The sequence below is a fragment of the Narcine bancroftii genome, chromosome 4 (assembly GCF_036971445.1).
Source record: "Narcine bancroftii isolate sNarBan1 chromosome 4, sNarBan1.hap1, whole genome shotgun sequence".
NCBI lineage: Eukaryota > Metazoa > Chordata > Chondrichthyes > Torpediniformes > Narcinidae > Narcine > Narcine bancroftii.
The window spans coordinates 102,017,187-102,044,926 of NC_091472.1; the positions used below are offsets into that span (position 1 = coordinate 102,017,187).

The window sequence follows — 27,740 nt, forward strand, 5'->3', positions numbered from 1 at the left end:
TAAGCTAAAATCTTCAGCATGGTTTCCAACAATCTTGTTTCCCTTCCCACAGAAAGGAGGAACAAAAGGTTAAAAAAGGTGCCCACTTGAACCTGGCAGCTGTGACTGAAATTGATGAAACACTGGAGCAAATTCAAGATGATGATGGAAACATGAAGTTGATGGAACTGCCTCTGTTCCAACAGGTAAAACAATCAATCTCAAAATGGTATTGGTAAATAAAATATTGGCAACATAGTCACCTGGGTTTGAATCGCCATTGACTGTAAGAAGTTTTTATATTCTTCCCGAGTCTGCTTTCCTCCCATGTTCAAAGACGTAAGGGTTTGGAAAGTTAATTGGTCACGTGTGTAATTGGGTGGCACAGGCTCCTGGGCTGGAATTTGAGGAATTCAGGAATTGATTCAGAAATCAAAACGATCTCATACATAATGTTGATAGTTCTGAATAGAAGGTTACTAATTACATTGGTTTTAACAATGTTATTTTGAATGAAGTTAAATGTGAAATTGTGGAAATTTACAGCTGGTTCAATGAAAACAGTTCAAATAGCAAAGCCCTCTGCTGTATCCGTACACCCCATGCAAATTTACGCAGTGCCATTCCTTTGCGAAAGTTGTGAATAGATTGACTTTTTCCAGTTTTTTGGGTAGTGCATCATGGATCATAAAACTTGGTGAATTTAAATGTCTAATCTCTTCAGCCTATTCATTAAACAATTACAATAAATTTGTATCCTTCACCTCCTGAATTTGAAGCCCCTGACACTGGAACCAGGTTGGTGAAGCTGTTGAGCTGAAACGTATTCTGCCAGGTATCGAGTTGGGAGATGGGTTAAGACTGGGTCAATGGATGAGTGTGGGACTTTGCTCATGGAAGTGGATTGTACTGACAGTGACAGCGTGATGATCAGGTATTTTGTAGTTAAGAAGGATGCTCATGAAACTGGTGGTTGGTAGGGAAAGAAAAGCCAGATAAGTTTATAGTGGGAAAGGATGTGCCCAAGGTAGATTCCTATAGCTGGAACTTGTTCATGTTAGTCTCCTTTCAGTTATGATGAAATAGGGTTCTCAAATATTGTGAAAGCTTTCCACTCCATATTGTCTTTAGGCAACACATGGGTAGGCAGAAATCCTAGACCAGGTTGACCTTTAGATACCATTACACTTGACAGAGTTCTTTGTCTATGAGAGATTCAGAACCGCAGAAGAGAAATACAAGATTCTGTGCAACTTGAAAAAGGTCTGTGATTTTCCTATGTTCTTTTCATTAAAATTAAATTGTATAGCAACAAAAATATGGCAGTACAGGATGCAATTTCTACAGAAATATATTTTAGTAAACAAGAAAATGCTAGAAACAGCTGGTTGGTCAGTATCTATGGGGGAAAGTGAAGACAAAGTTTCAAGACAATGACCTTTCATCAGTGTTTTGATTTTGAATCCTAAAAAGGTCGTTTTTATATTATCAAGGATTTCATTGGAAACTTCAAGAATTTCTTCCATTTGCTTTAATATTTATGATTTATCTTCGCACATTCAAGCCCCAAATGTCTCTCTCTTTCACTCTCTCCCCTCTCCCTCTCATGCTCCTTGTTCTCAGAATTACTAAAGTGTTACAATCTAAAAGTAGAAGTGACTGAGACAAAATGGTAAAGGGTAATATAAAGTTAATGTCCTCATTACATTGCATGCCATTACATTTTTGAAAAATGAAGAAATACAGAAATAGGGTTACCTCTTCAGGTTTTAGCCTTAGACTATCATCATAATTTGGTAGTGGAGGTTTATCAATGTAGTGGCTGCCTTTTTCCTTCTTGACCCCAGAGGCCTTGAGATTGGAAAATGCTATTGGAGTTGCCAAGGCAAGTTATTTTGCAACACATTTTTTTACATGATACAGACACTGAAGTTAATGATTGGAGGGAGCAAATGTTCAGAATGGGTGATGAACTATCAGTAAAATAGGCCAATTGGTCCTGAATAGTATCGAGCTTCTTTTATGGTGCAGGCATTTAACTTAACCAGGCAAATGCAGAAGATTCCATTACACTTCTAACTTTTGCCTTGATGAAGGTGGTAAGGCTTTGGTGTGTGAGCAGATGAGACTGTCATGGCCAAACATTCTGTCTGATCTTGTCACAATGATTATATTTGTGAACCCAGTGAATAAACTTATATTGAAGCAAGAGGTTGAAAGAAGTTTAGCTTTCAGCTCAACAACTTGGATACAAGCGAACCAGCTAAAACTGCTTTGCAGGCATTGATGCGCTATTAATAACTCCAAAGACTAGAAGTTACCTGACTGATGTATCTTCTGTTTTAAGGTAATAAAAGCCTGTCCCAAGACCCAAGCTTGTTCTGGGGGAGGAGCCATGGGTACAAATAGCAAGGGGCAGGCCAGCCATGCACATACAAACATTATTAACTGTGGTTCCACCATATTCACCTTGTCTTTTAAAAAGAGGTCCAGCGGGGTGAAGTGAGTTTCATGTCCACTACAAAATCAGTCTGTCTTGTGGTCTTGTCTGCTGTTGTGATTGTCATAGCTCTGGCTGTGGCACAGCTGTCAGTCTGTTCGTTATCGGTGGGTGAGGTGTCTGATGACCGAACTGAGACAGTTGGGGCAGGGACTGGAGTAGGGTGACATGGTATGTTGTGGGGTGGTGGATGCACTGGTTGGTCAGTTGGATTCCAGGGTCTCTTGTGAGTGCCAAGTCCCAGACAGACACAGTGTCTTTGTGCCCGTTTGTTTACACCACATAGGCATATTGAGGGTTCGTGTGGACCCTGCTCAATGACAGACATGGAGACGTGATGCACTCAAATTGAAAAGGAGCTGCTCAGCATCACATTAACCTGTGAAAGATTTCATCAGTTTGTGTCAGGACAAGCAATCAGTGTAGAGACTGACAATAAGCCCTTGATTGCATTGTTCCAAAAGCCATTAAATGAATGTCCACTTAGATTACAAAGAATGATGATTAGGCTGCAAAGCTATACACTGAATATAGCGTACACTCTACATAAGATAATGTACACAGCAGACACATTGTCTAGAGCTATTGACACAAGAGAGCCCGCAAACACCAAAATGGATGAAGACGTGAATGCCTTCGTGGACAAGATCACAAGTGCACTGCCCATATCAGATGCAAAAATGGAGCTCATAAAGTCAGAGACAAACAAAGATGAAACATTGAGATAACTGAGAAAAAACATCTTGTATTGATGGCCCAACATGAAGCAGGACAGCTCACCTGACATTGCAGAGTACTGAAACTGCAGGGTGGAACTATCAGTGGGTTGAAGACATCATCAAGTAAAATCCTTATCCCAAAGAGTATGAGAAAAGAGATGCTAAAAAGGATCCATGGAGGACAACTCGGAATCAAAAAGTGTAAGAAAAGAGCATGAGAGGTGATGTACTGGCCAAGAATCAACAATGATATAACAAATGAAGTGTCAAACTGTAGAATATGCCTGAAATATCAAGCAAGCAATCCTGCAGAACCACTAAAGCCACACCCAGCACCACACAGGCCTTACCAGAAGGTAGACGCTGACCTATTTGAATATCAAGGGAAAGACTATCTTGTAGTCACAGACTATTACTCCCTGTATCCAGAGGTGTGTAAACTGAACACCACCACTGCAGATGCTGTAATAACAGGTGTGAAAGCCATATTCTCCAGACAAGGCGTGGCAAGCAAGGTCTTCACAGACAATGGACCCCAGTTTTGCAATTCAATGTTATGATATTTTGCCAAAGAATGGGACTTTGTACACACCATGTCAAGTCCTCATTTTCCACAGTCCAATGGTCTAGTGGAAAAATCAGTATAGACAGTGAAAAGACTGATGTACAAGGCAAAAGACAGTGGAACGGACTTCTACCAGAGCATGCTAGTATACTGCACAATGCCACTTGAGTGTGGTATGTCACCCACACAACTCCTTATGGGATGTAAGGTAAGATCAGACCTACCCATTCAGGAGAAACTCCTAAAAACAAAAGAGGGGGAGAAAGTGAGGAAGTTCAAAGAACAACAGAAAGAAAAGCAAAAGTATTACTTTTTGACAGAGGAACAAAAAACCTACTGGAACTCTACACTGACGACCAAGTAAGGCTAAAAGATAAAACAAACTTGGACTCAGAAGGGAATTGTCCTAAGTGAAGTCCAACCAAAACACCATTCAGACAAATGAAGGTGCTGTTCTGCAAAGAAATTATTGAGATCTTCAAATTGGACCAGCTACAGTAGATGGAAGGACTGATACTGTTGAACAACCTGAATACACAGCTGAGAAGACATCGACTGAGGCAACAACTCAGATTCAGGGACAATCAATCAGGAGATCGTCAAGACACATGAATCATCCTAAGAGACTCATTGAGCAAATTTAAAGACTCAAATTAAGTAGTGCTATCTTATTTGCTCTTCAAGTTTTAGTGTACGTAAATGTGAACAGACAAATCAAGTTTAAAATATGTTAACAATGTTGAAAATAATGAAAATGTAAGTTCCTGGTGTTAATGTTAAAATTGCAGAGTTATACAAAGAAAACATGTCAGTTAAAAGTAAGCTATTTTAGTTTCAAGAAAGGAAGAAGTAATAATAGTGATCTTGTTTGCATTGCCACTAGCAAGGTCTTAAGGATCATAGTTCCTGTTTCATTTTGCTTGGCTGCCAGCAGGGGGCTCACACAGATGGAGTGACTGCTGTAGGAGAGATCTGTAATGGAGACTTGAAACCTCGTGGCATGCCTCAAGGGCATCTTTAAAGTAAAGAACCTTTTCCTTCATCCATGGGTTGTCTAAGAACTCACACATACAAATACAAGATTAAACACACATTGCAGTTCAAAGAGGGGAAGGGCTCTTTGAAATCCATGTTCATGCACTCAAAGGGGCGGGTGGCCTTAATCAGGTGCTACCTGTCCAGCTGGTAGAAGCGTGGTTTGCTCTCGGCACAGACTTGGCAGTTTCTGGTCATTGTCCTGATGTCCTCAACCAAATAGGGAAGGTTGCGGGCTTTGACGAATTGGAAGAACCTGGTTACACCGAGATGGTAGAGGTCATTGTGGAGGTCTTGTAAACTGTCTTTCTGCACACTGGCGCAAGTCCTTTGGGACAGGGCTTCCGAAGGCTTGTTTAACTTTCCGGCTGGAACAAGATATCATGGTTGTAGGTGGAGAGTTCAATTCTCCACCTCTGAATTTTATTGTTCTTGATTTTACCCCGCTGCTTGTTATTAAACATGAAAGTGACTCATGTTCGTCAGTCAGCAGGGTAAATCATTTGCAGGGTGAATTGTAGGGAAGCCTGAGATCCTGCACCCCAAGAAGTTGGTGCCCATGTTCCCCTCGCGGTGACTGTGTTATTGATTGAGAAAGAGTCCATGTTGTTGCAGAGGGCTACTTCCAGAATTTTAGCTAGTTCGATGGCTTTCTGCAGCTTCAGCTCACCCTATTCTAGCTGTTGCTGATTAATATAATCTGATTTGATGCCTGCTACACAGGCATCTCAAATCACCTCCTCCATGTACACTTCTGCTGATGTGGCCTTGCAGGACCCAAAGGTAATCATTGATCGACTCCCTGGTTGATGCTTAAATGTGACTAGGATATGCCTGGCGTAAACTCCATTCACCTGGGCCAGGTACTGGCCTTTCAGAATGTCTATTGCTTTAGTGAATATCTTGCAGGTAAATGCAGAGACCCATGAAAAACAGTAAATGCAGCTTGTCTGCTTTGGATTGGATGATTTTGGTGGAGGCCTGCAGAAACACATTGAAGCAGCGTAGCCAGAGTTCACACTTGTTGGATGCTTCCAGTGATCGAGAGTCGATTTCCAGCCTCTCTAGTTTAAGCAATTTGTCCATTCCAAAATAATTATGGTAATAAAATTGATGCGCTTTCATTAACTCCAAAGACTAGAAGTTACCTGACTGATAGGCTTTTATTACCATAAACTAAAGTAACATTTCATGTTGCTGACCCAAGACCTGAGTTTGTTCTGGGGATGGGATTATGGCATTGCTGCCTTTATTAGGGGAGTCAAGGGGGAGGAGCCACGCGTATAATCAGCAAGGGGTGGACCAGCCATACACATACAGTCAGTATTAACAGTGGTTCCAACACATGCATCTGTTTCATGCAAGTGTGAAGATTGGGAGAATTTGAGAATTCAGCAAAGCATCAACAAGAAGCTGATAAATGAAGGGAAAATAGAATAAAGGCTCTTTCATGTGGCCAGAATACTCCAATGTAAAGCCGCATATTCTACCCCTATGCGGCTCTCGGGAAATCCACCTGAAAGAGCAGGAGGCACCTCCGAGATGCACTTTCTAACCCTCCTCCAGGAGGGATAATCGCCGGAGCACAGCTGTCTGAAAGTGGCTGCTAAGGGGTGAGCTGATGACACTATCAGCTGGCGACCCAACTCCCTGCTGCCTGACAGCCCCCCCACCACATGACCCGACAACCCCCCTCCCTTCTGCCCGACAGCTGTCCCTGTCCCGACGTCTCCGCCAGCCACCCCTGCCCTGACATCCCCCCGCTGGCCGCCCCTGCCCCGACATCCCCCGCTGGTCGCCCCTCCCCAGTAAGGCAGGGTCTATCAGGTAGCAGGGAGGGGGGCTGTCAAGCAGCAGGGAGGGGGATGGGGGGGCAGCCAGCAGGGGATGTCAGAGCAGGGGCGGCTGGTGGGGGACGTCAGGCCAGGGCAGCCGGTGGGAGATATCAGGGCAAGAGCAGCTGGCGGGGGACATCAGGGTAGGGGCGGCCGGTGAGGGAACGTCAGGGCAGGAGCAGCCGGCAGGGTAACGTCAGGGCAGGGGCGGCCGGTGTGGGATGTGGGGGGGTGCGGCTGGTGTGGGGGCACCGGGGCCACTCTCTGCTGCTCAAAATGCGGCATAATAATGGCGATCTTCCCTACCCATAAATCCCCATGCAGCTGGAACTGTGTGGGAAACAGAGCGTTTCCACAGGCATGGGAGTTTATGGGTAAGGAAGACGGCCATTGCTATGCTGCATATTTATGACGGGTGGCACCAGTCACCCCACCTTCTTCAGATGCGGAGGTGCCACGAGGTGCCTCTGGAAAAAACAGGCCTTTTTAAGTGGGCTGTAGCAGCCTTTTAGGGCTGCCACCTGAACGACGATTCCAAAGCTCTGCATCCACTTCTGCAGGTGCATTCTTGGCGGAGAATTTACCTGAAAATGGCTTAAGAGAGTAACGTAGTGAGAAACAAAAAGAACTGATGTAGGTCTATATCAAGGAAAAGGTAAGTAAATGTGGAACTCAATTTAGAGATACAGCACCATAACAGGCCCTTCTGGCCCACAAGCCCATGTTGCCCAAATACACCTATGTGACCAATTAACCTACTGACCCTGTATGTCTTGGGAACATAGGAGGAAACCGGAGCTCCGGGAGAAAAGCATTTGGACACAGGGAGAATGTACAAGCTCCTTGCAGTCAATGCCAGATTCGAACCCGAGTCATTGGCACTGTATGGCATTGTGCTAACTGCTACGCTATCTGTGCCACACAAAGCTCTTATCGACAGAGCTACAAACAATCTGCTGGAGGAATTCAGCAGCATCAGTGGGAGAAAAAAGAATGGTTTACAATGTTAAAGATAGAAAGTTTCAGTTTGAAAATATGTGGGGCCCATTCATAGAATACTTTCATGATTGGAAGATTTAAGAAGTTTGGATACTCCAGATATTCTCTGTCTAGTGTCTGAAGATCACTGTTTGATCCATATCTTTACATCTTTTTCTACACGATAACCTTGATTTGAGGGAGTGGACAGATTCGATTTAGTTTTTTTTTGTTTTCTTTTTCTTATTTTTAAATTAACTTGTTAAACATGGGTTTAAATATGGTTGCCATAAATCATGTCATTAAGTTAGACAGCATTTACCCTTTAATGTAGTTTGACTTATTTTCTATCCATATGTATATGATATGACCTGTTATTTGTTTTATTTAAAGGCTTTGCATGTAGGATTTATATGTTAAACTCAATAAAAATATTTTAAAGAGAGAAAAATGAATGGTTGTCATTTCAGTTTGGAACCTTCATCTGTCCTGAAGAGTTCTAGTCCAAAACGTTGACATTCTTTTTCTCTGTCTGATGCTAAGTTCCTCCAGAAGATTGTTTGTGGCTCCAAATTCCAGTGTCTGCAGTCTCACGTCTGACTTGCTGACAGAGCTGGGAGAATTTACAAAGGGGCTGGCGGAATACTAAAAGAAACCAAATATCTGAGTCTGTCTATATGGAAGAAGACAAAAAATACTGGAATATTGGAAAGCCAATGGTCCATTGCCAATAAGGAAGGAAAATCAACTAGTACAATATTAACAAAAAATATTAACAAAAGATGTCTTACCACAATTATATAAATCTTTAACAGGCAACAGCTAGAGTACTGTGTACAATTTTGGCGTCTTTACAGAAGAGTCTATGTACTTGCAATAAGCCAAATCAGTGAAAAATCACTAGACAATGTTTTCTGGAATGGCAGGTCCATTATATAAGGTGATGTCAAGTAGGCTCAGCCTCCATTCTCGAGGATAGAAAAATGAGATATGTCTTTCATTGAGTCTCAAAGAGCTTGACATGATAGATGCAGGCCAGGGAGATGTTTCTCCTGGCTCAGGGGTCAAAACCTCAAAATGGGGGATGGTTTGTAAGCCATTCAAAATTGAAATCAGGAGACCATCGTTGTTCAGGGTTTTTTGAAGTTTTCTGTGCTGGAACATTGTGGGAACTCAGTCATTGATTGCATCAAAAACTGATATTGATAGATTTTTGGGCATTGGTGAAAACCAGCAGGACTGAGAAAGGAGGGGTAAAGTAGGCAGTGTTAAAGGGAAGTCAGTAGGCAATAGGTGGTTTAAGGAGGGACAAAGGTTGACAGATGAATGGAGTTGGGGAACAGAGGCATGGGAGTAATGGGTGGAAGCAGCCAAAAGAAACAAAAGGGGGCAAATGGAGCCAGGAGGGCAGAGAGAAGGCTGAAGGAAGGGAATCGGTAAAACCATCAAAGGGATAGGTGGAGACCTGATGGCAACAGTGAGAGAGTGGAAGTGGTGTGTGTGGAGGGTGTTGCTTGGGTAACGGGTAAGAAAAAAGGAAATGGAAAACAGGGTGCTGGGGAGTTGGAAAGAAAGGTGTGTGCAAGAGAATTCAATATTCAGGCAACTGGGTTACACTTTCTACTGTTCAATATACTGTACATGATGGAAAGTATCTCACCTGGCCCAGGAGGTTGTTGCTCTCAATGATTGATATGTTTAATTACTATTTCAAGTACTGAGAAATATTCATTTACAAATGTTAATTTTGTCTTTTACAGAATTCTCATCTGGATATGAGCAAGTCAGGTGAATTTACCACGATACCATCCTTACTCAAAAAGCATCAATTCAAGAAATATACAGACAGCAAAAAAGTAAGTGCAGAGAATTTTGACGAGTTTAGAACTGTGTTTACTGATTGATATTTCTACTATATGGAAGTTGAGCAAGGCAGCACCTCAGCACTGTTAATATATATTGGAATTTTCCTTTATTACTGAACTGCATGTACAATTACAATTCCATTCATTCCATGTGGTTAAAATTCTTGTCTGTTCCTTTTGTAACTTTACCCTTTGCATGAATTTGTTGTCCTCTCAGATGTTGATTTTTTTCCCTTTGGAATATACTCTCATTTTTTTTTAATGACTAGTGATCAGGACATCAATCAGAACAAGTTCATATTGCCAATTTTCAGTGTTTCATTTCCTGCATTTAATTTTGTTTTCCTCTGAAGTTTATTGTTATTTAAATGCAATAGAACTTTAAATAATTTTGACAAGAATAGACCAAGTCTTGCCAATCAGACTGATTTGAACAAATAATTTCTTACGAATATGACCTGCCGATGCTAGTTCTTCGTTAAAATCTTTGTTAGGTGCTTATTAGAATGAGGAGAATGACTCCACAGGAAGGTGACCATGGCAGTGGGCCAGTGAGGGGCTAATGGCTGAAGGACTCTACAGGACAGTAACTTTGGCAATGCCCCAGCAAGGGGCTCAACAGGTTAGGGACCTACACAGGCTGCAAGCAACGTAGTTGGGAGACCCATGCGGGCTACTTGTCACTGACTCATGGGAACCAGGTATTGAAGATGGGATTCGAGAGGGGACTGAAGGCATGAAGGGCTTCTGAAGGGCCTTGAGTTCTGAAGGCTTCTTGATTGTGTCGGAGGTTTGGATCTGATTGCGATGGATCAAGAAGACACTCAGTGACGCCGAATGGACTCTCTTTTGCCTCTCTTTCTATAAGGGACACCAAGCAATACTAATTAGGGGGGGGGGGAGGGTCTTTGTCTGCCTTACATCTTTAATGTATTGTAACTGAAAATAAAAGTAACCTTGACCTTGAAATATCCTATCAAATTTTTAAAAAACTCTCTTTGTGCCAATCTCCATTGTCCTCTGATCCAACATTATGTTCAAAGTAATGCTCTCTCCCAAGGCATACTGGAGTAAAGGAAGTTTCCTTGCAAGATTTCATGAGACTTAATGCACATAAAGGTTGGAGATGTTCGAGATGATGTGGATGTTTATTGTAGATTACAACAGAATATTGACAGATGTAGAGTTGGGTGGAGACATGTTAGATGGAGTTCAATCCACATAAATCTGCCCTTTGGAAAGTTGAACTTGAAGGTGGAGTACATGATTAATGATAAGATTCTTAACAGTATGCAAGAACAGAGGGACCTTGAGGTCAAAATCCATTTATCTTTCAAGGCTGCAAGTTGAGCTTTCAGAGAACCAGCACGGAAAAACAGGCCATTCAACCCTTCCAGTCTGTGTCAACCAATAAAACTAGCTAGTCTTACTGACCTAGTCTCATTTCATAACCCTCCAGACCTCTCCTATCCTTGTGTTTATCCAATTTATTTTTAAAACTCAAGATTGAATCTGCATTCACTACATCAGATGGCAGCTCATTCCACACTCCTACCACTCTGCGTGTAAAACTTTCCCCTAATGTTCCCTCTAAACCTTTCCCCTTTCACCCTAAAAACCACGTCCTCTCATATTTATCTCTCCTAATTGCAATGGAAAGAGCCTACTCGCATTTACTCTGTGTATACTCCTCATAACTTTGTAAACCTCTATCAAATCTCCCCTCATTCTTCTTCGTTCCAAGGAGTATAGTCCTAACCTGTTTAATCTTTCCCGGTAACTCAATTCCTGAAGACCTGGCAACATCTTAGTAAATCTTCTGTGCACTCTTTTCGTCGTCTTGATATCTTTCCTGCTGCTGGGCAACCAGAACTGCATACAATATTCTAAGGGTGGCCTCCCACCATCTTCAGGGAACAATGTATATGCATTGCCAGATTTCTTTGCTCCTCCGCACTCCTCAATGGCCTGCCATTTACTGTGTGTGACCTACCCTGATTCACTCTTCCATTGTTCCATCAACCATTTACTGACCCAATTTCCCAGCTGGTCTAGATCCCTCTGTAAGCTTTGAAACTCTTCCTCACAGTCCACAATACCTCCAAACTTGTTGATCCAATTTGTCACATTATCATCGAGGTCATCTTAACCTTTGGTTGCTGAATTGATTAATCTTGCCTTTGGCATAATCCTTGCAGTATTCAGTATGCATGTACTTTGGTGTTGTACTTCATTGGATTGGCATAACATGTCAAGTAGATGTGGTGCTAATCCTGACATGATCTTCCGTTCAGTTCATTAACTGTAATTGGCTCTGACATGATGCCACTGCTCAATTGGGGCACCTGTCGGTGACCTGAAAGTACCTTATAAGCTTGATCAGCTGCATCTGATATGAATCAATCTCATTTGGTCAATGGTGTGAAGACGACATTTCATTGATTCAAAGAACACTATCAGCATTGTCAGTGACCAGTGCATCTGCAACTAGTCGCCTTTATATTGCCAACTCTACCAGGTCTTTGCACTAATATACATTTGCTGTAGCAAGATCCAGCCTATTACATTTCCTTATGTTTTTTAAATTATTATTAATTTGTAAAAACAAAATCTGAGTCTTCTCCATTTTGCAATTGGCAACTGTTTGAAAAATTTGTTATTTGTAATTTTACTGATGTTTTTGATAACTTTGTAATTAATATTTTGCATCTTTAAAAACTTTATTGAATTCATGATCCCTTCTCTTCCCTGTTCTTCTCTTCCTGAGCCTTGTCCCTTTCTTTCTCCCATTTTCACTCCCTTTTCTTCCCTTCTTTTCCACTTTCCTCTTTTCCACTTATCTCTCCTTCAACCCTTCCATTCCTCTTTAATCTCTAGCAATCTGTGTATTTTCCAAACTGTTTTCAATCTATCTCCCTTTCTCTGCACTCTTTATCTTCTCCCCTTTATTTTGTGATCTTCCCTCAATCCTATATCTGTACATCTATTTCTATATCCTCTATCAGTCTTAATATCTATGAATCATTGTTCCACATATATATATCTTCCATTGACTGTCTAACCTCTTTCGCTGTCTTTTCTTGATGTCAAACCTGTATTGTACCTAATTCCTTTTCTCAAACCTTCCTCTGTTTTTTCAACTCAACCCCTAACTCCTCTGACCACTTTTCCAAATATAACCTCGCTCACACAAACTAATACAATACTCTGCAAACAATGTGTAAATATCCCCATCCCATTATCATACTTCACCTCATGATTGATTTTGACTTTCCAAATACAAAACCAAAGATAACTGAACTATAAAATGCTTAAAACACTAAATAAGTTGAGCAGCATTGATGGAAAGGAAAATAGAGCCCAAAGCTGCAAGAACGTGCAGAGAGTTGTGAAACTGGCTCAGACATCGTACAATCCCCTTCCCTTCCCTCCATCATAATTTCCATTATCTTGGAAAAGCAGCTCATGCATTAAAAAAAAATCTCATCCCATCTTGGCTGCACACTCTTCACCCATCTCCTGTCAAGAAGAAGATTCTGCTTTTCTTACACTAATGGCTAGAAGATCTATACTATTGAATTGGAAAGAGGTTAATCCTCCCACTGTTTTCCAATGGTTTACCCAAACTATACTATGTTTAAATTTAGAGAAAATTAGAAACTCTGACTATGAATCCCCTTCTAAGTTTGAGTTAACCTGGCGACCATTTATTCAATATTTTCATTTGTGGTGAGTTGATCTGGCTCTGTTTTCTTTCTATGATTATGTATGATAATTGGGCTGTAAGATGAGATCGGAGTGATCGGCGTGGTTTAGCTATATCTGTAGGTTTTTTTAAAAGTTTTTTTTAATTCAGATTTGTTTTTTCTTCTTTTTTGGGGTTTTTTTTTCTCTTTTTTCATATATTGTTATTAATTATATCTTTTTTTTAGAGATAGTTCACACCCTAAACTGATCTAAATTTTTTTTATGATATATTTTTATTCTGTAATATTATTGTTTAATATCTCTGTATTAATTCATTACTTACTATGTATTTTTATATCTCTTTGAGCTGTATGCGTTTATAAATTATAATAATAAAAAGATTGAAAAAGAAAGAAAAGAAGAAGATTCATGAGTGTGAGATCACACACCACCATATTCAAGGATAGTTTTATTTCCTGCTGTTCCCAGACATGAATGATCATCACTCAGTAAAACAATGTTGTCTTTGCTCTGTGTCAACTGATTTTCCTAAGTAACTCTGAACTTCTGTACTCTATCTTGCTGTATGGGATATCCAACTGGTTTGTTCACAAAACAAATTTCTCACTGCACCTTGGTACGTTTGACAATAAACTTGAACTTAAAGTAAAAACAATGTACATTTTCTGGACACATTTACTTCCTCCAATCTTTGGTCTTGATTTTGCTGAATGGGTCTTGTAGCCCACACGCTCCACTTGTATTGTCCTTTGCCTCAGACTAACTTGGCTTAAACTTTTTTGGCTGACATTGCTGAGTGATACTATTGTGATACTGTGCAGTGAAGCCCACTGCAGTGCAGAGCCATTGATTGATTTAATTGAACAAAAACATCTTTAAAGCTGCAATCCCAGTTACCGCAGCTGTTGGAAATCTTGAATAAAACAGAAAATGCTGCAAACACTCTGCAAGTCAGGCAGCATCTCTGGAAAGATAAAGAGTTCATGTTTCCTTGTGTTGGACTCTTATTTTCATTTCCATCAATGCTGCTCAACTTATTTAGTGTTTTAAGCATTTTATAGTTCAGTTATCTTTGGCTTTGTATTTGGAAAGTCAAAATCAATCATGAGGTGAAGTATGATAATGGGATGGGGATATTTACACATGTTTGCAGAGTATTGTACTAGTTTGTGTGAGCGAGGTTATATTTGGAAAAGGAGGAGTTAGGGGTTGAGTTGAAAAAACAGAGGAAAGTTTGAGAAAAGGAATTAGGTACAATACAGGTTTGACATCAAGAAAAGACAGCAAAAGAGGTTAGACAGTCAATGGAAGATATATATATATATATATATATATGTGGAACAATGTTTCATAGATATTAAGACTGATAGAGGATATAGAAATAGATGTATCCATGAAAGAGTGGTTAATAACTCAATAAACAAAGATTAGTTTGTTCATAGTTTCCAAGAACAAGAGAGGAAAGAAGAAAAAAAATGAGAATTTTGTTTTGGATGTGCAGAAGTGCCTTCCATGAATGTTTGCACAATACCACTGTAAAGCTGATATTGTTATCCAGGTAAGTTAAGGATGATGTCTCCCCATCAAGGGTAACCATTTTTAACAAATGCCACTTTGCAGGAATGGAAAATTGAAAGCATGAAGTCAGTTGGCCAGCTGTCAGTCAAGTCCCACAGTGGTAACAGTCGGCATGGAAGTGGAAAAAGTCATCAAAGTAGCACAACAGACCGTAAGAAGGTGAAATGATCATTCCAATTTAAGTAGGGAGACAGGTTGTACCTTGTCTTATGGCCACATTAACTATTTGCAGTTACACAGCTGTCACTGACACCGTGGCTTCACTGAGTTTGTCCTATTAGAAGCCATTTCTAATCAGAGACATTTGAAACAAATTGGGCAAAAACATATGAAGTTGTTAAAAATATAATAAATGCTAATCTGTTGATAATTCAATAAATTGAATATACCTGTATGATGAAATATGGAAAAATAACCAACAATTCTGCCAAAAAAAGGTCAACCCTCCAAACAAATGTTTTGGTTCTGGGAAGGAATGCCATCTAGGTATGAAGTGCCCTGGTTCTTTACCTCAACAACATTCAGAATGCTCCTGAAGTCAATGGCAAGTGAATCCAAGGCAGCTCCCAGAGGTCACTGGATGGGAACGTCCAAAACAAACTCAAGTTTTCTTCAGACATTTCAAACTATCCTGTGCATCCAATGTATGGAGATAGGCTAAGAATTTTCCAGATGCTCCGAAGTATTTCAAACAGTAGATCGGGAAGTGCAAGTTTAGTCGTTACTGATATTTTGCACTGGCAAATTATTTTCGTAAAACTTGAGAATCAATTGATCAGGGTCATTAATTGTTTTATCATGGAAACAACTATAATCATAGCTTTTAAAGAAGATTATGAACAGGATATATAAGTTATCATTTGTTACTGTGTCATGTAATACCATCAAATACCAGGTCTTGGTTTGTTAACAACAAACAATTTAATTCCAAGCAGAAATTTCCTGTAAAATAAAAGGTATTTTTCTGGATATCCCAATCTGGAATCATTGAGTAGCAATTAAATTCTTTACAAATAACTCCTTTCAAAATTCTTCATCAGAAACATTGCAGTGATGAATGACATTACTTAATGAACTTTTGTCCACACCCCATTGCCAGTTAATGAAACACGGCACTAGTCCCTATCATGTATATCATTTGCTCTTCATATTCCATCCAAGTGAAAGTTGCATGTTAGTACAAAACTACTATTGTTTCATTCCTTTCCAGAGCCTAGACATCTGGGCAGCTGTTGACCACAGTGAAGGACAAAAACCTTACTGTTCAGTCATGTTTCCTGCACCCCATTAAACCATCATTTGAATAAGATGATTGTGCTGTAATCACAGAAAATTGGCCATTTACTCCAAGGAGAAAAAACATAACAAATCAGTGAATTCTTTTAAAATGCTTTGTCAAATCATGACATAGTTAAAAAAAAATCTTCAATATCCCATTCACAAAATTCTTTTAAAAATCTTATTATGGTTCTTCCAATAATGAAATAATTAAAGACTCATTCATTAAATAATTCATTCTCAAGCTTCACAAAAATTAAGTGCCAATCTAACACACGCAAACCCCTATTTTTTCATCCTTGTACCTGTCTAAGAGTCTTTTAAAAGTCACTTTTGTATCAGCCTCCACCACTACTCTTGGCAGTGCATTCCAGACATCCATTACTCTCTGTCATTTAAATATCATTGATCTATTTTTTTCTTCCAAATAGAGATCCTCACAGTTTCCAAAGTTGTACTCCATCCACCAGTTCCTTGGCACAATTTGGTTTTCCACTTGATTGTGTGCCACCAACAAACTTACAAATGCTATACTTACTCCTCTCCTCCAAATTAATCATCTATATTGTTAGCAATTGTGGGCCCAGCGCCAACCCCTGAAATACTCTGCTCAGCAATTGACGACCAGAGGAACACCCATTTATCTCAACGCTCTGCCTTCAAATTGTTAAATAATTCTGTATCCATCCTAAACCTTCATCCCCAATTCCATTCACCATTATCAAATGCCTTCTGGAATCCAAGTATACCACATCAGCCTATTCCCTTCTATTCACTGCACTCATTATATCCCAGAAGATTAACCACATACTCTGGATGTTCAATAGCATTATCATCACTGATATCTCCATCATTCAATATCCTGGATCCTAGGTGTCTCAACTGACCAGAAACTAAACCTAACCAGCTGGTTAGAAGCTGGGCATCCTGCAATGAGTGTTTCACCTCCAAATATCCCAAGTGTTAACCATCCACAGATTGCACTGCAGTTACTCACCCAGAGTTCTTTGACAGCATAATCAAACCAAAATCTTCTATAACCAAATGAGGACAAGAGCAGCATATCCATGGGATCATCACACCCTGCAGATTCCTCTGCAATTTACACACCATCCTTGGAAATATATCACAGGTCCTTCATCACTGTGGAGGCCAAAACATAAAAAGCACTGTGGGAGCACCTTTGTCAGAAGGATCACAGCAGTTCAAAGTGGCTGCTCATTGCCACCCTCTTAAGAGCAAGAACTATTAGGGATGGACAATAAATGCTGACCTTGAAAGCAACACTCAGATTTGAAATGTATTTAGAAAACAGTGTCTCCATCAAATATGACATAAATTAAGCAATTGTCATCTTGTACTTGCAGGAAGCACTGGCAGAATCTGTAAAGTCAGGAGGTCAGTTTTCATCTGCTAAAGGTTGGCGACATTCTTCAGTGGATCCTGATAAAGTGAGTTTGACACAGTTGGCATGACATAGAGTCCAAAAGTTGGGTTCTCATGATTCAGTTATACAAGGTGTTAGTGAGACCAAACTTGTTTTCATTTGGGCAGTTCCAGTCTCCCAGCTACATCAATAAATTGAAGGAGTCTCAAAGGAGATTAACTTGAATGTTGTCGGTTCTGGAAGATTTGAGTTGCAGGGGAAATCTTGTATTGTCAAGATTTGAGTTGAATAGATTGGATCTGAAGGATGATCTTATGAAGATTCACAAAATCATGAGGGGTATGGAACAAGTAAATGCTCACATTCTTTTTCCCCAGAATAGATGATTCTAGAATGAGAGGCATAGGTTTAAGAAGAGAGGGGAAAGATTTGGGAGGGACCTGAAAGGAAATGTTTTCACTCAGATGATGCTTATCTGGAATGAGCTCAGAGGAATCTATAGATATGGTCATAGTTGGTGTGAAAGATGTTCCTTTTCAAATATGATAGGAAAAGTCGGGGTTTCACCTACTGCCACCACTAGGTGGTAGATTAGTCCTTCAGCAGATTTCCCAGTCTCTTAGATTGTCATAGTGTACTATTTTGCTTATACATATGATTCTATTTTCATTAATTAGGAAGAAAATATGAATATACAGCAGCGACTGCATAATTTAATTGAAGGTGAGTATGTTTCCTTTACAACACTAAATGTACGTATGAGATGTAGGAATATGCAAGAAAAAAATGAAGCAACTGAAAACTAAACTATCAGACCTGCTAACATTCATACAACATAAGATACATCTTCAAGGAGGAGGTACTTAAGTACTTAAGCATGGAACAAATATAATCAATTTTTCTGCTCTTTGAATACCTTTTCTCTTGGATCAATTAATTTTTAGAATCTCTTTCTCCCATTTCCAAAGAAGATAAAAATACTTCAGTGAACTAACCAAGCCATCTGAGAAAATAAAAAGCAAGTGTGCCTCACTCACACATACTCATTAAATATTGAATTTCTGAAAGACAGTTGCTGAAATGTGAAGCTAAGCACAGTCTACAAGAGAAGCACAGTGGGTCAAGCAGTATCAGTGGGAGGAAAAGAATGGTCAACGTTTTGAGCCGTAGCTCCTTATCAAATCTGAAAAAGCATTGATAAAGAGTTCCAGCTTGAAACATAGACCATTATTCTTTTCCCATTCTTGCTGTTTTCATCTCTGAAGTTCCTAGTTCAAAAGGCATTTGTTCAGGTCATTATATCAATGCCAGCTTTTTGCTAAGACAAATCTTCATTATTTGCTGTTTGTCCAATTTTCCAGAAAAAAAATTCATAATGGTAATGTATTTTCACTCTAACTTTAATAATGAACACAGTGATTTCTTTTTCAATTTTTTTTATTTTACAGAAATAGTACATAAATAGAAGCCATTAATCCAAGGTAATATATGAAAATGAATATGGAGAAAAAAATCTGTTATATAAGAAAAATAAAGCTATATATAAACTCAATATCATAACATTCAAACAGAGAGAAAAAGTAATTAGGAATTAAACAATTAAAAAGTAAATATTATACTATTCAATTCTAGAAATTCCACCCCCTACTCTTCTAAGGATATCCGGTAAGTACATATAATTTCACTACCATTAAAATAAATAAACACATAAAACAAGATCAAAATGGTCTTATAAATTATGAAAATAATTAATAAAAGGACCCTATAAACAGAAAATTAAGTCCATTACAATAGAAGAATATCTTTTTTTTTAATTTTTTATTTTACAATAGAAGAATATCTGATTTTTTTTTTCCAAAGTTAGGCTTACCATCATTTCATTGAGTTTTGTGGAGGAGGGACAGCATTTTTCCATCTCATCAATATAGAACATCGAGCAATAAGGGAGGTAAAAGAGTCAACATGGGATTGAGACATAGTTAAATTCAAATCATTTGTCCTAGTTGATCCAAAGAGGGCAATTATGCGATTATGTATCAAATTCACTTTGAGAACTAAATATAAGGTATAAAAGATATCTTCCCAAAAAATGGAAAGAAAGGAACAAGACCAAAACAAATGCAACAAAGTACCTTCTTCAGTTTTACACCTGTCAAGGAAATGTTAGAGTAAAATTTAGCCAATTGAACTTTAGGAAGGTAAGCTCAATGTACTACCTTAAATTGTAAAAGCTAATGTCAGGCACACAAAGAAAATGAATTTACCAATTTTAAGATAGAATCCCATGTTATCTTGAAAAGATTGGATACCCAATTTAAGCCATTCACAAAAAGCAGAATCTTGCACAGAAGGTGAACAAAAAGAATTAAGTAATATAGGGCTAGCAAGTAAAAATCTATCATATCCAAAAAAAATCTAAACTGGAACCAAGTTCTCAAATTATGCTTAAAAATAAAATTGTCAGTTAATGTGGAAGCGGAAAAAGGTAATGGTGCTCCAAGTATTGAAATAAGAGAATATTTTTTAGTAGAATTAATTTCTAAATTTAACCAATTTGAAGCATCCATTCTGTCCTTATAATGAATCCAAAATGATGCATCTAATTTTAGCTGCCCAATAGTAAAGTCTAAAATTGGGTAAAGCCAAACCACTTTCTTTTTAAGGTTTTGAAGGAAAACTTGACATAGATGAGGACAGCTATTTTTCCAAATATATGAGGAAATAATTGAGTCAAATGAATCAAAAATGTTTTTGGGAACAGCTTGGAAAATAAATAAAAACTTGGGTAAGATATTAATCTTAATAACTTTAATTAATCCAATTAAGGCCATCTAAAGAGGAGATCACTGAGCTAAAGACTTTTTAGTTCATTAAAGTCAGAAAATTCTCTTTAAACAAATTATTATAATTTTAATAATAGTAACACCTAAATAATTAAATTTATATTTAGTTATTTTAAAATGAAGGGCATTATCAAGAGATCCAGACGACTTCAATACAAACAACTTACTTTTCTGAAGATTCAATTTATAACCTGAAAATTGACCAAATTGGTGGAGCAGTGACAGAATGGATGAAATCAAATGATCAAGGTATGAAACAACAGAAGATCATCCTCATATAAAGAGACCTTATGAACATTCCCCCCTCCCCCTTAAGATACCAAAGATGTCATTAGATTTCCAAAAACCCACCGCTAACTATTCTATTGCCAAATTAAATAGAACCAGGCTAAGAGGAGAAACTTTCCTTGTTCCATGGTAAAGATTAAAGGGTTTGGATTTTAAAGAGTTGGTAAAAATTGAGGCAACAGGAGATAAATATATCAATTTAATTCAATGACTAAATTTAGGGCCAAAATTGAATTTCTCGAGCACTTTAACTAAATGGTCACATTCTACCTTATCAAAAGCTTTTTCAGCATCTAATGAGGTAACACGCAAAAAATGAAACAGGAGAAGTGTAAAGAATATTTAATAAACAATGGATATTAAATTGTGAATAATTTCATTTTATAAACCCAGTTTGATCTTCAGGAATAATGAGAAGTATAAAATTTGCCAACCTACAGGCCAATATTTTAGGCAGAATCTTAGCATCAGTGAGCAAAAGAGAGATTGGCCTATCAGAGCAGCAATCAGATAAGTCCTTATTCTTTTTGGGAATGTGAAATTGAGGTTTCCTAGAAAGTAGCAGGTAAATTTTAAACATTAAAAGATTCAGAGAAAACTGAATCTAAATGGGATACCAATGATTGCGAGAAAGTTTTATAAAATTCAGTTGGAAGACCATCAGGGCCGGGAATTTTCCGGAATTGTAGAGTTAATTATTGTAACAATCTACTCAAGGGAAACAGGCTTTTCCCAACAGTAACTGGTCTTCTGAAGAAAACAAAGGAACATTCAACTTATCTAAAAATTCTTCCATGCAAATTGAGTCTTTAGGGGTTTCTGATTTATAAAAGTTGGAATGGAACTATCAAAGGCTTCATTTATCTCTTCATACTCGGTAGTAATAATCCTGTTATTTTTACAGATTTCTGAAATAAGTCGCTTTGCAGTATAATCTTTCAATTGGCGAGCTAAAACTTTCCTGCTTTATCACTGTGATCTATAATTTGTATTTACTCTGTAAAAGCTGAGTCTGAATAGTAAGAGTCTGAGTAGGAAGTAAATCATGCTGGTCAATAAGCTTCAATTGAATGGCCAATTCATCTCTCTAAATTGGCTCTCTTTTTGACATTAGCCATAAATGAAATAAGTTGCCCCCTAATATATGCTTTAAAAGAATCCCAAATTATCAAACCAGAAACCACTGAAGAGGAATTTTTTTCAAAAAAGAAAGAAATTTGGTCTTTTATGTATTCTAAAAAGTCAGGATCTAACAATAAAATAGGATTCAAGTGCAATTGTTTAGTAGTTCCAGTAAAATCCAAAATATTAATTGATAATACCACTGGAGAGTGGTCAGAGATTAATATGCTTTCATATTGACAGGAATCAATCAATGGAATTAATTATTTATTTGCAAGGAAATAATCTGAGAATATGTGTGATGCACCTTAGGAAAAAAAAGAAAATTCATTATCATTTGGATAAAAAATATCTCCAAATATCTATAATGCAACACTGTAACATGAATGAGTTAATGAGGAGAGCAGACTTATTTAATGTGGCAATTTTGGGAGATGAATGGTCGAGTGCAGGGTCAAGCCACCCCCTCCAATCAAAAAATATCAATTTAAATCCAGTAAAGGAGAAAAAAATTGAGGGAGTCACGTGATGGAGTAGTGGCCGGACGGTGAACTCCAGCCCTCTCCAGAAAAGTCGGAAAAAACAAAGGAAAACACAAAGGCACAGAAATAAAAGTTAAAGAAAAGTGAGTATAAAGGTGGAAAGAAGATGGCGACAAAAAAAGAAAAATCGAAATCAACGGTAAGAAGAGAGGAAGAGAAGACAACGGAGGAAGAAGGAGAAGGCCTTACCTGTTCGAAGAGGCCCGCGGTGGAGAGAGAAACCCGCTCCCTCAGGTCGGTAGAAAGTGGACTACAAAAATGGCTCGTAGAGCCGAGTAAAAGTGCGCAACCGTGCATGAAAAAAAACACACCGACGGGAGGGGTGACCAACTGGGGAGTCGATCTCCACAGCCGGCAACGACAGCTGCAGAACACCTGCAGCAAGAAGAGAACACAGAAGACAATGAAAACAAGAAAGAAGAGAAGAAAAGGGCAACAAAGAAACAACAGATGGCCAACCCAGAGGAAGAAGAAGAGGAAGAGTACAGTGAAATAGAAGAAGAAGGGAAAGGCAAGATAAAGGATATACTTTCTCTTATTAAGGAATACATGGAGTCATTTAAAGAATGGCAAACACAGGAATTTAATGATTTAAGAAGAAGATAAACAACACAGAAGAGAAAATGAATAAAATAGATATGACCTTAACAGAAATGGGAAAGAAAATGGACAAGATGGAAGAGCGGGAAGCAGCAGTAGAAATGGAGGTAGAGGACTTAAAAAAGAAATTAGAGGAATCTAATAAAAAAGTTATAGAGACACAAGAAATGTTAGCTCAGAAAATATAACAGAAGAAATAACATAAAGATAGTGGGCCTTAAGGAAGATGAAGAAGGCAAGAATATGAGAGAGTTTATAAAAGATTGGATCCCTAGGATCCTAGTATGTCCAGAACTACAGCAAGAAATGGAAATAGAAAGGGCACATAGAGCAGTGGCCTTTAAACCACAACCACAACAAAAACCAAGATCTATTTTAGTAAAATTCCTAAGATATACTACAAGAGAAAAGGTACTGGAGAAGACAATGGAAAAAGTAAGAGAGGGCAACAAGCCACTGGAGTACAAAGGGCAAAAAATCTTCATTTATCCAGATATAAGTTTTGAACTCCTAAAGAAGAGAAAGGAGTTCAATACAGCAAAGGCGATTTTATGGAAGAAAGGGTATAAATTTATACTAAAGCATCCAGCGGTATTGAAAATATTTATTCCAGGACAACAAAACAAACTATTCTCGGATCCAGAAGAAGCAAGAAAATTTGCAGAACAATTACAAAATAGACTGAGGGATGAAGACGTGTAATGAGAGTAAATATGACAACGATTTATATGTATGTGGGTAAAGAGGTATAAGTGTGTATATGTATAATGTGCATACGTGAATGTATCCGTATTTAGAGGAAAATATAGCTAGTATAGACAAGAATTAATAAGGGAAGGAAATGGAATAGAGGGAATAAGGAGGGAACTAAAAGAGTGACCTTTGTTACATATGAAAAGTGAAATCTTTTCTGGGGGGGCTGAGTGGGGAGGAGTTGCGGTCACTGCAAAATCAGCTGATGCTTGCGAGTGAATTCGCAAACCCAAATGGAGAGGGGAGATGTGGTTGTCTGACAAGGGATAAAGGACAACTCAGGAGGGGAAGGGGAGATTGGGGCTAAAGAAGTTTTAAATAGGAGAATAAGGAAAATGTTTGATGTTTTAGGAATGTTGTCTTATAAAGGGCTTAAAACAAGAAAACAAATGTATAAGAAGGAAAGGTAATGATGGAGAAACGGAAAGGGAAGATAAACAAAGTATAAAATGGCTTCGTTGAACTATATGACTTTAAATATTAATGGAATACATAACAAAATTAAAAGGAAGAAACTGCTAAATTTACTGAAAAAAGAAAAAAATGATATAGCATTTGTGCAAGAAACACACTTAACTGAATTGGAACACAAGAAATTAAAGAGAGATTGGGTAGGACATGTAACAGCAGCTTCGTATAATTCAAAAGCAAGAGGAGTGGCTATATTAATTAGTAAAAATGTGCCATTTAAAATAGAAGAGGAAATAATAGATCCAGCAGGGAGATATGTAATGATAAAATGTCAGATATATTCGGAGTTTTGGAATCTACTCAATGTATATTCACCTAACGAAGAAGATCAAACATTTATGCAAGATATCTTTTTGAAGGTAGCAAATACGCAAGGGAAGATATTAATAGGAGGGGATTTCAACCTGAATTTGGATTCAAATATGGATAAAACTGGGAAAAAAATTAACAGAAAGAACAAAGTAACCAATTTATAATTAAATCAATGGAAGAAATGCAACTTTTGGATATATGGAGAAAACAACACCCAAAAGAAAAGGAATATTCATATTACTCGGCTAGACATAAAACATACTCAAGAATAGACCTATTTTTGTTATCAGCTAGCATGCAAGACAGAGTAAGAAAAACAGAATATAAAGCTAGAATACTATCGGACCATTCACCCTTAATATTGACAGTAAAGCTAGAGGACATCCCTCCAAGAATGTATAGATGGAGATTAAACCCCATGTTACTTAAAAGGCAGGATTTTAGAGAATTTATTGAAAAACAAATAAAAATGTATTTTGAAATAAATACGGAATCAGTGGAAGATAAGTTTATACTATGGGATGCAATGAAAGCATTCATTAGAGGGCAAATAATAAGTTATGTAACCAAGATGAAGAAGGACTACAATCAGGAAACAGAGCAGTTGGAAAGGGAAATAGTAAATATAGAAAAAAAATTAGCAATGAAGGAAGATACAACTAAAAGAAGAGAATTGGCGGATAAAAAAATAAAATATGAAACACTACAAACATATAAGGTGGAGAAGAATATAATGAAGACAAAACAGAAATATTATGAACTGGGTGAAAAAACGCACAAAATCCTAGCATGGCAGCTTAAGACAGAACAAGCTAAGAAAATGGTATTGGCATCAAGGAAAAAAGACAACCAAATTACATATAATCCAAAAGAAATTAAGGAAAACTTTAGAGAATTTTATGAACAATTATACCGAACTGAAAACGAAGGGAAAGAAGGGAAAATAGATGAATTTCTGACTAAAATTGAACTACCAAAACTACAAATAGAGGAACAAAATAAATTAACAGAACCATTTGAAATAGTAGAAATACAAGAGATAATAAAAAAATTACCAAATAATAAGACACCAGGAGAGGACGGATTTCCAATTGAATTCTACAAAACATTTAAAGACTTATTAATTCCGCCCCTCCTGGATGTAATCAACCAGATTGATGAAACACAAAGCTTACCAGATTCATGTAAAACAGCAATAATTACAGTAATACTAAAGCAAGGGAAAGATCCACTCTTACCAGTGTCATATAGACCAATATCTTTACTAAACACAGATTATAAGATAATAGCTAAACTATTAGCAAACAGATCAGCAGAGCATGTACCGAAAATGGTAAATTTAGACCAAACTGGATTTATCAAAAAAAGACGCACAACAGACATTATTTGTAAATTTATTAACTTAATTCATGCAGTAGAAGGAAATAAAGCACCTACAGTAGCAGTTGCTTTAGACGCAGAGAAGGCCTTTGACAGAGTAGAATGGAATTATTTGTTCAAAGTATTGCAAAAATTCAGTTTACCGGAGAAGTATATTAATTGGATTAAAGCATTATATAAGGGACCGTTAGCGAAAGTGACAGTAAATGGACATGTATCAAAGCAATTTAACTTAAGCAGGTCAACGCGGCAGGGATGCCCACTATCACCTTTATTGTTTGCGTTAGCTATAGAACCACTAGCAGAATTGATAAGAATAGATAATAATACAAAAGGAATAAAAATAAAAGACAAGGAATATAAAATCAGTCTATTTGCGGATGATGTTATAGTGTACTTAACAGAACCAGAACTATCAATAAAAGAATTATATAAGAAATTGAAGGAATATGGAGAAGTGTCGGGTTACAAGATAAACGTAAATAAAAGTGAAGCAATGCCTATGAATAATGCGGATTTCTCAAAATTTAAGAAGGAATCTCCATTTAGATGGCAAATGCAGGCAATAAGATACCTAGGTGTACAAATAAACAAAAATCTCGGCCAACTATATAAACTCAATTATTATCCACTAATGAAAAAATTACAGGACGATTTAGAGCATTGGAAAGATTTACCACTAACACTAATAGGAAGGATAAACTGTATTAAAATGAACATTTTTCCAAGGATATTATACTTATTTCAGGCATTGCCAATACAACTGACAGAAAAATTCTTCAAGGAGTTAAAGAAAATAATAAGGAAATTTTTATGGAGAGGGGGGAAACCGAGGATAGCACTAGATAAATTAACAGAATGGTATAAACAAGGAGGCTTACAATTGCCAAACTTTTAAAATTATTATAGAGCCGCACAATTAAGATACCTATCAGATTTTTATCAAATAAGGGAAAAACCAGACTGGACGAGATTAGAATTAGATAAAATAGGGGAAAAGATACCTGAACACATATTATATAAATGGGATGAAAAATTGGTACAACATAGAAGTTCTCCAGTATTACATCATCTCCTCAATATTTGGAAGAAGATTCATGTAGAAAGAAATAAAACAAATTATCAATTACCAAAACTAATATTGACGCAAAATAAGTTACTCCCTTTTACAATAGATAACCTTTCCCTTAGAGAATGGGGAAAAAAAGGGATTAAAAGAATAGAAAATTGTTTTTCAGGAAATAGATTCTTATCCTTTGAACAAATGAAAGATAAGTACAATATAACTGGAGATACAGCGCTGGCATATTACCAATTGAGATCCTACTTGAAGAATAAATTAGGAAGCAGTTTGAGTTTGCCAGAGGCAAGTAACCTTGAATATGTGATTACAGATACAATGATAATCAAAAGATTTATAACAAATATGTATATTAAAATGCTCTAATTAAGTTTCCCATTTTTGTTCTTAGTTAGAATTAATATTATTAAAATTAAAAATGAAAATCACATGAATTACTTTATAAAAATTCTGCTCGTATCTTGGTAAAATATCAATTAATATTATAATCTAGGACCATCATATATAAACCCCCATTAATCATTTTATATTATAAAACAAAGATTCCATATGATGGAAGTGCAGTAGTGGCTGCAGCGGCTTCTCCGAACCTGATGCTACCGCAACAGTTAAGTGAGGTGCCGTGCAACAATTCTTCATTGATGAACATTGGGGGGGCGTGGCAAGATGGCGTAAGGAACAGACATGCCTTCCAGTCCTCTCCTGACTCTAGCTTATTGTTTTGTCTTTAAGTGCCCGTTAAAACTTTTTTAAAAAGTTTATAAATAGTATGAGGTGTTGAATTAATACCTAATGGTACATTTGTTAAAAAAAGTAAAAGGAAACATCAACAGATTGTTAAAAAATTATATTTTCCGAAATTATCTGAGCCTGCTTTTTTACAAAAAGCCACAACTCAGCGTGAAATGGATCCAGGAAAAG

General features: G+C 37.5%; 1 protein-coding gene across 7 annotated transcripts in view; it reads left to right on the plus strand.

Moving 5' to 3' along the window:
• The window catches only part of adgb (androglobin), a 308,223-nt gene that overhangs the window by 121,891 nt on the left and 158,592 nt on the right, over window positions 1-27,740 (plus strand). For 6 of the 7 annotated variants that reach the window (XM_069932245.1, XM_069932246.1, XM_069932240.1 and 3 more), the window contains 5 exons: window positions 53-185; window positions 9,372-9,467; window positions 14,805-14,921; window positions 17,408-17,491; window positions 18,105-18,150. In XM_069932245.1, coding sequence (XP_069788346.1) covers window positions 53-185; window positions 9,372-9,467; window positions 14,805-14,921; window positions 17,408-17,491; window positions 18,105-18,150 — 476 coding nt within the window. The remainder of the gene's footprint in view (window positions 1-52; window positions 186-9,371; window positions 9,468-14,804; window positions 14,922-17,407; window positions 17,492-18,104; window positions 18,151-27,740) is intronic. The other variant, XM_069932242.1, reaches the window with a different exon arrangement.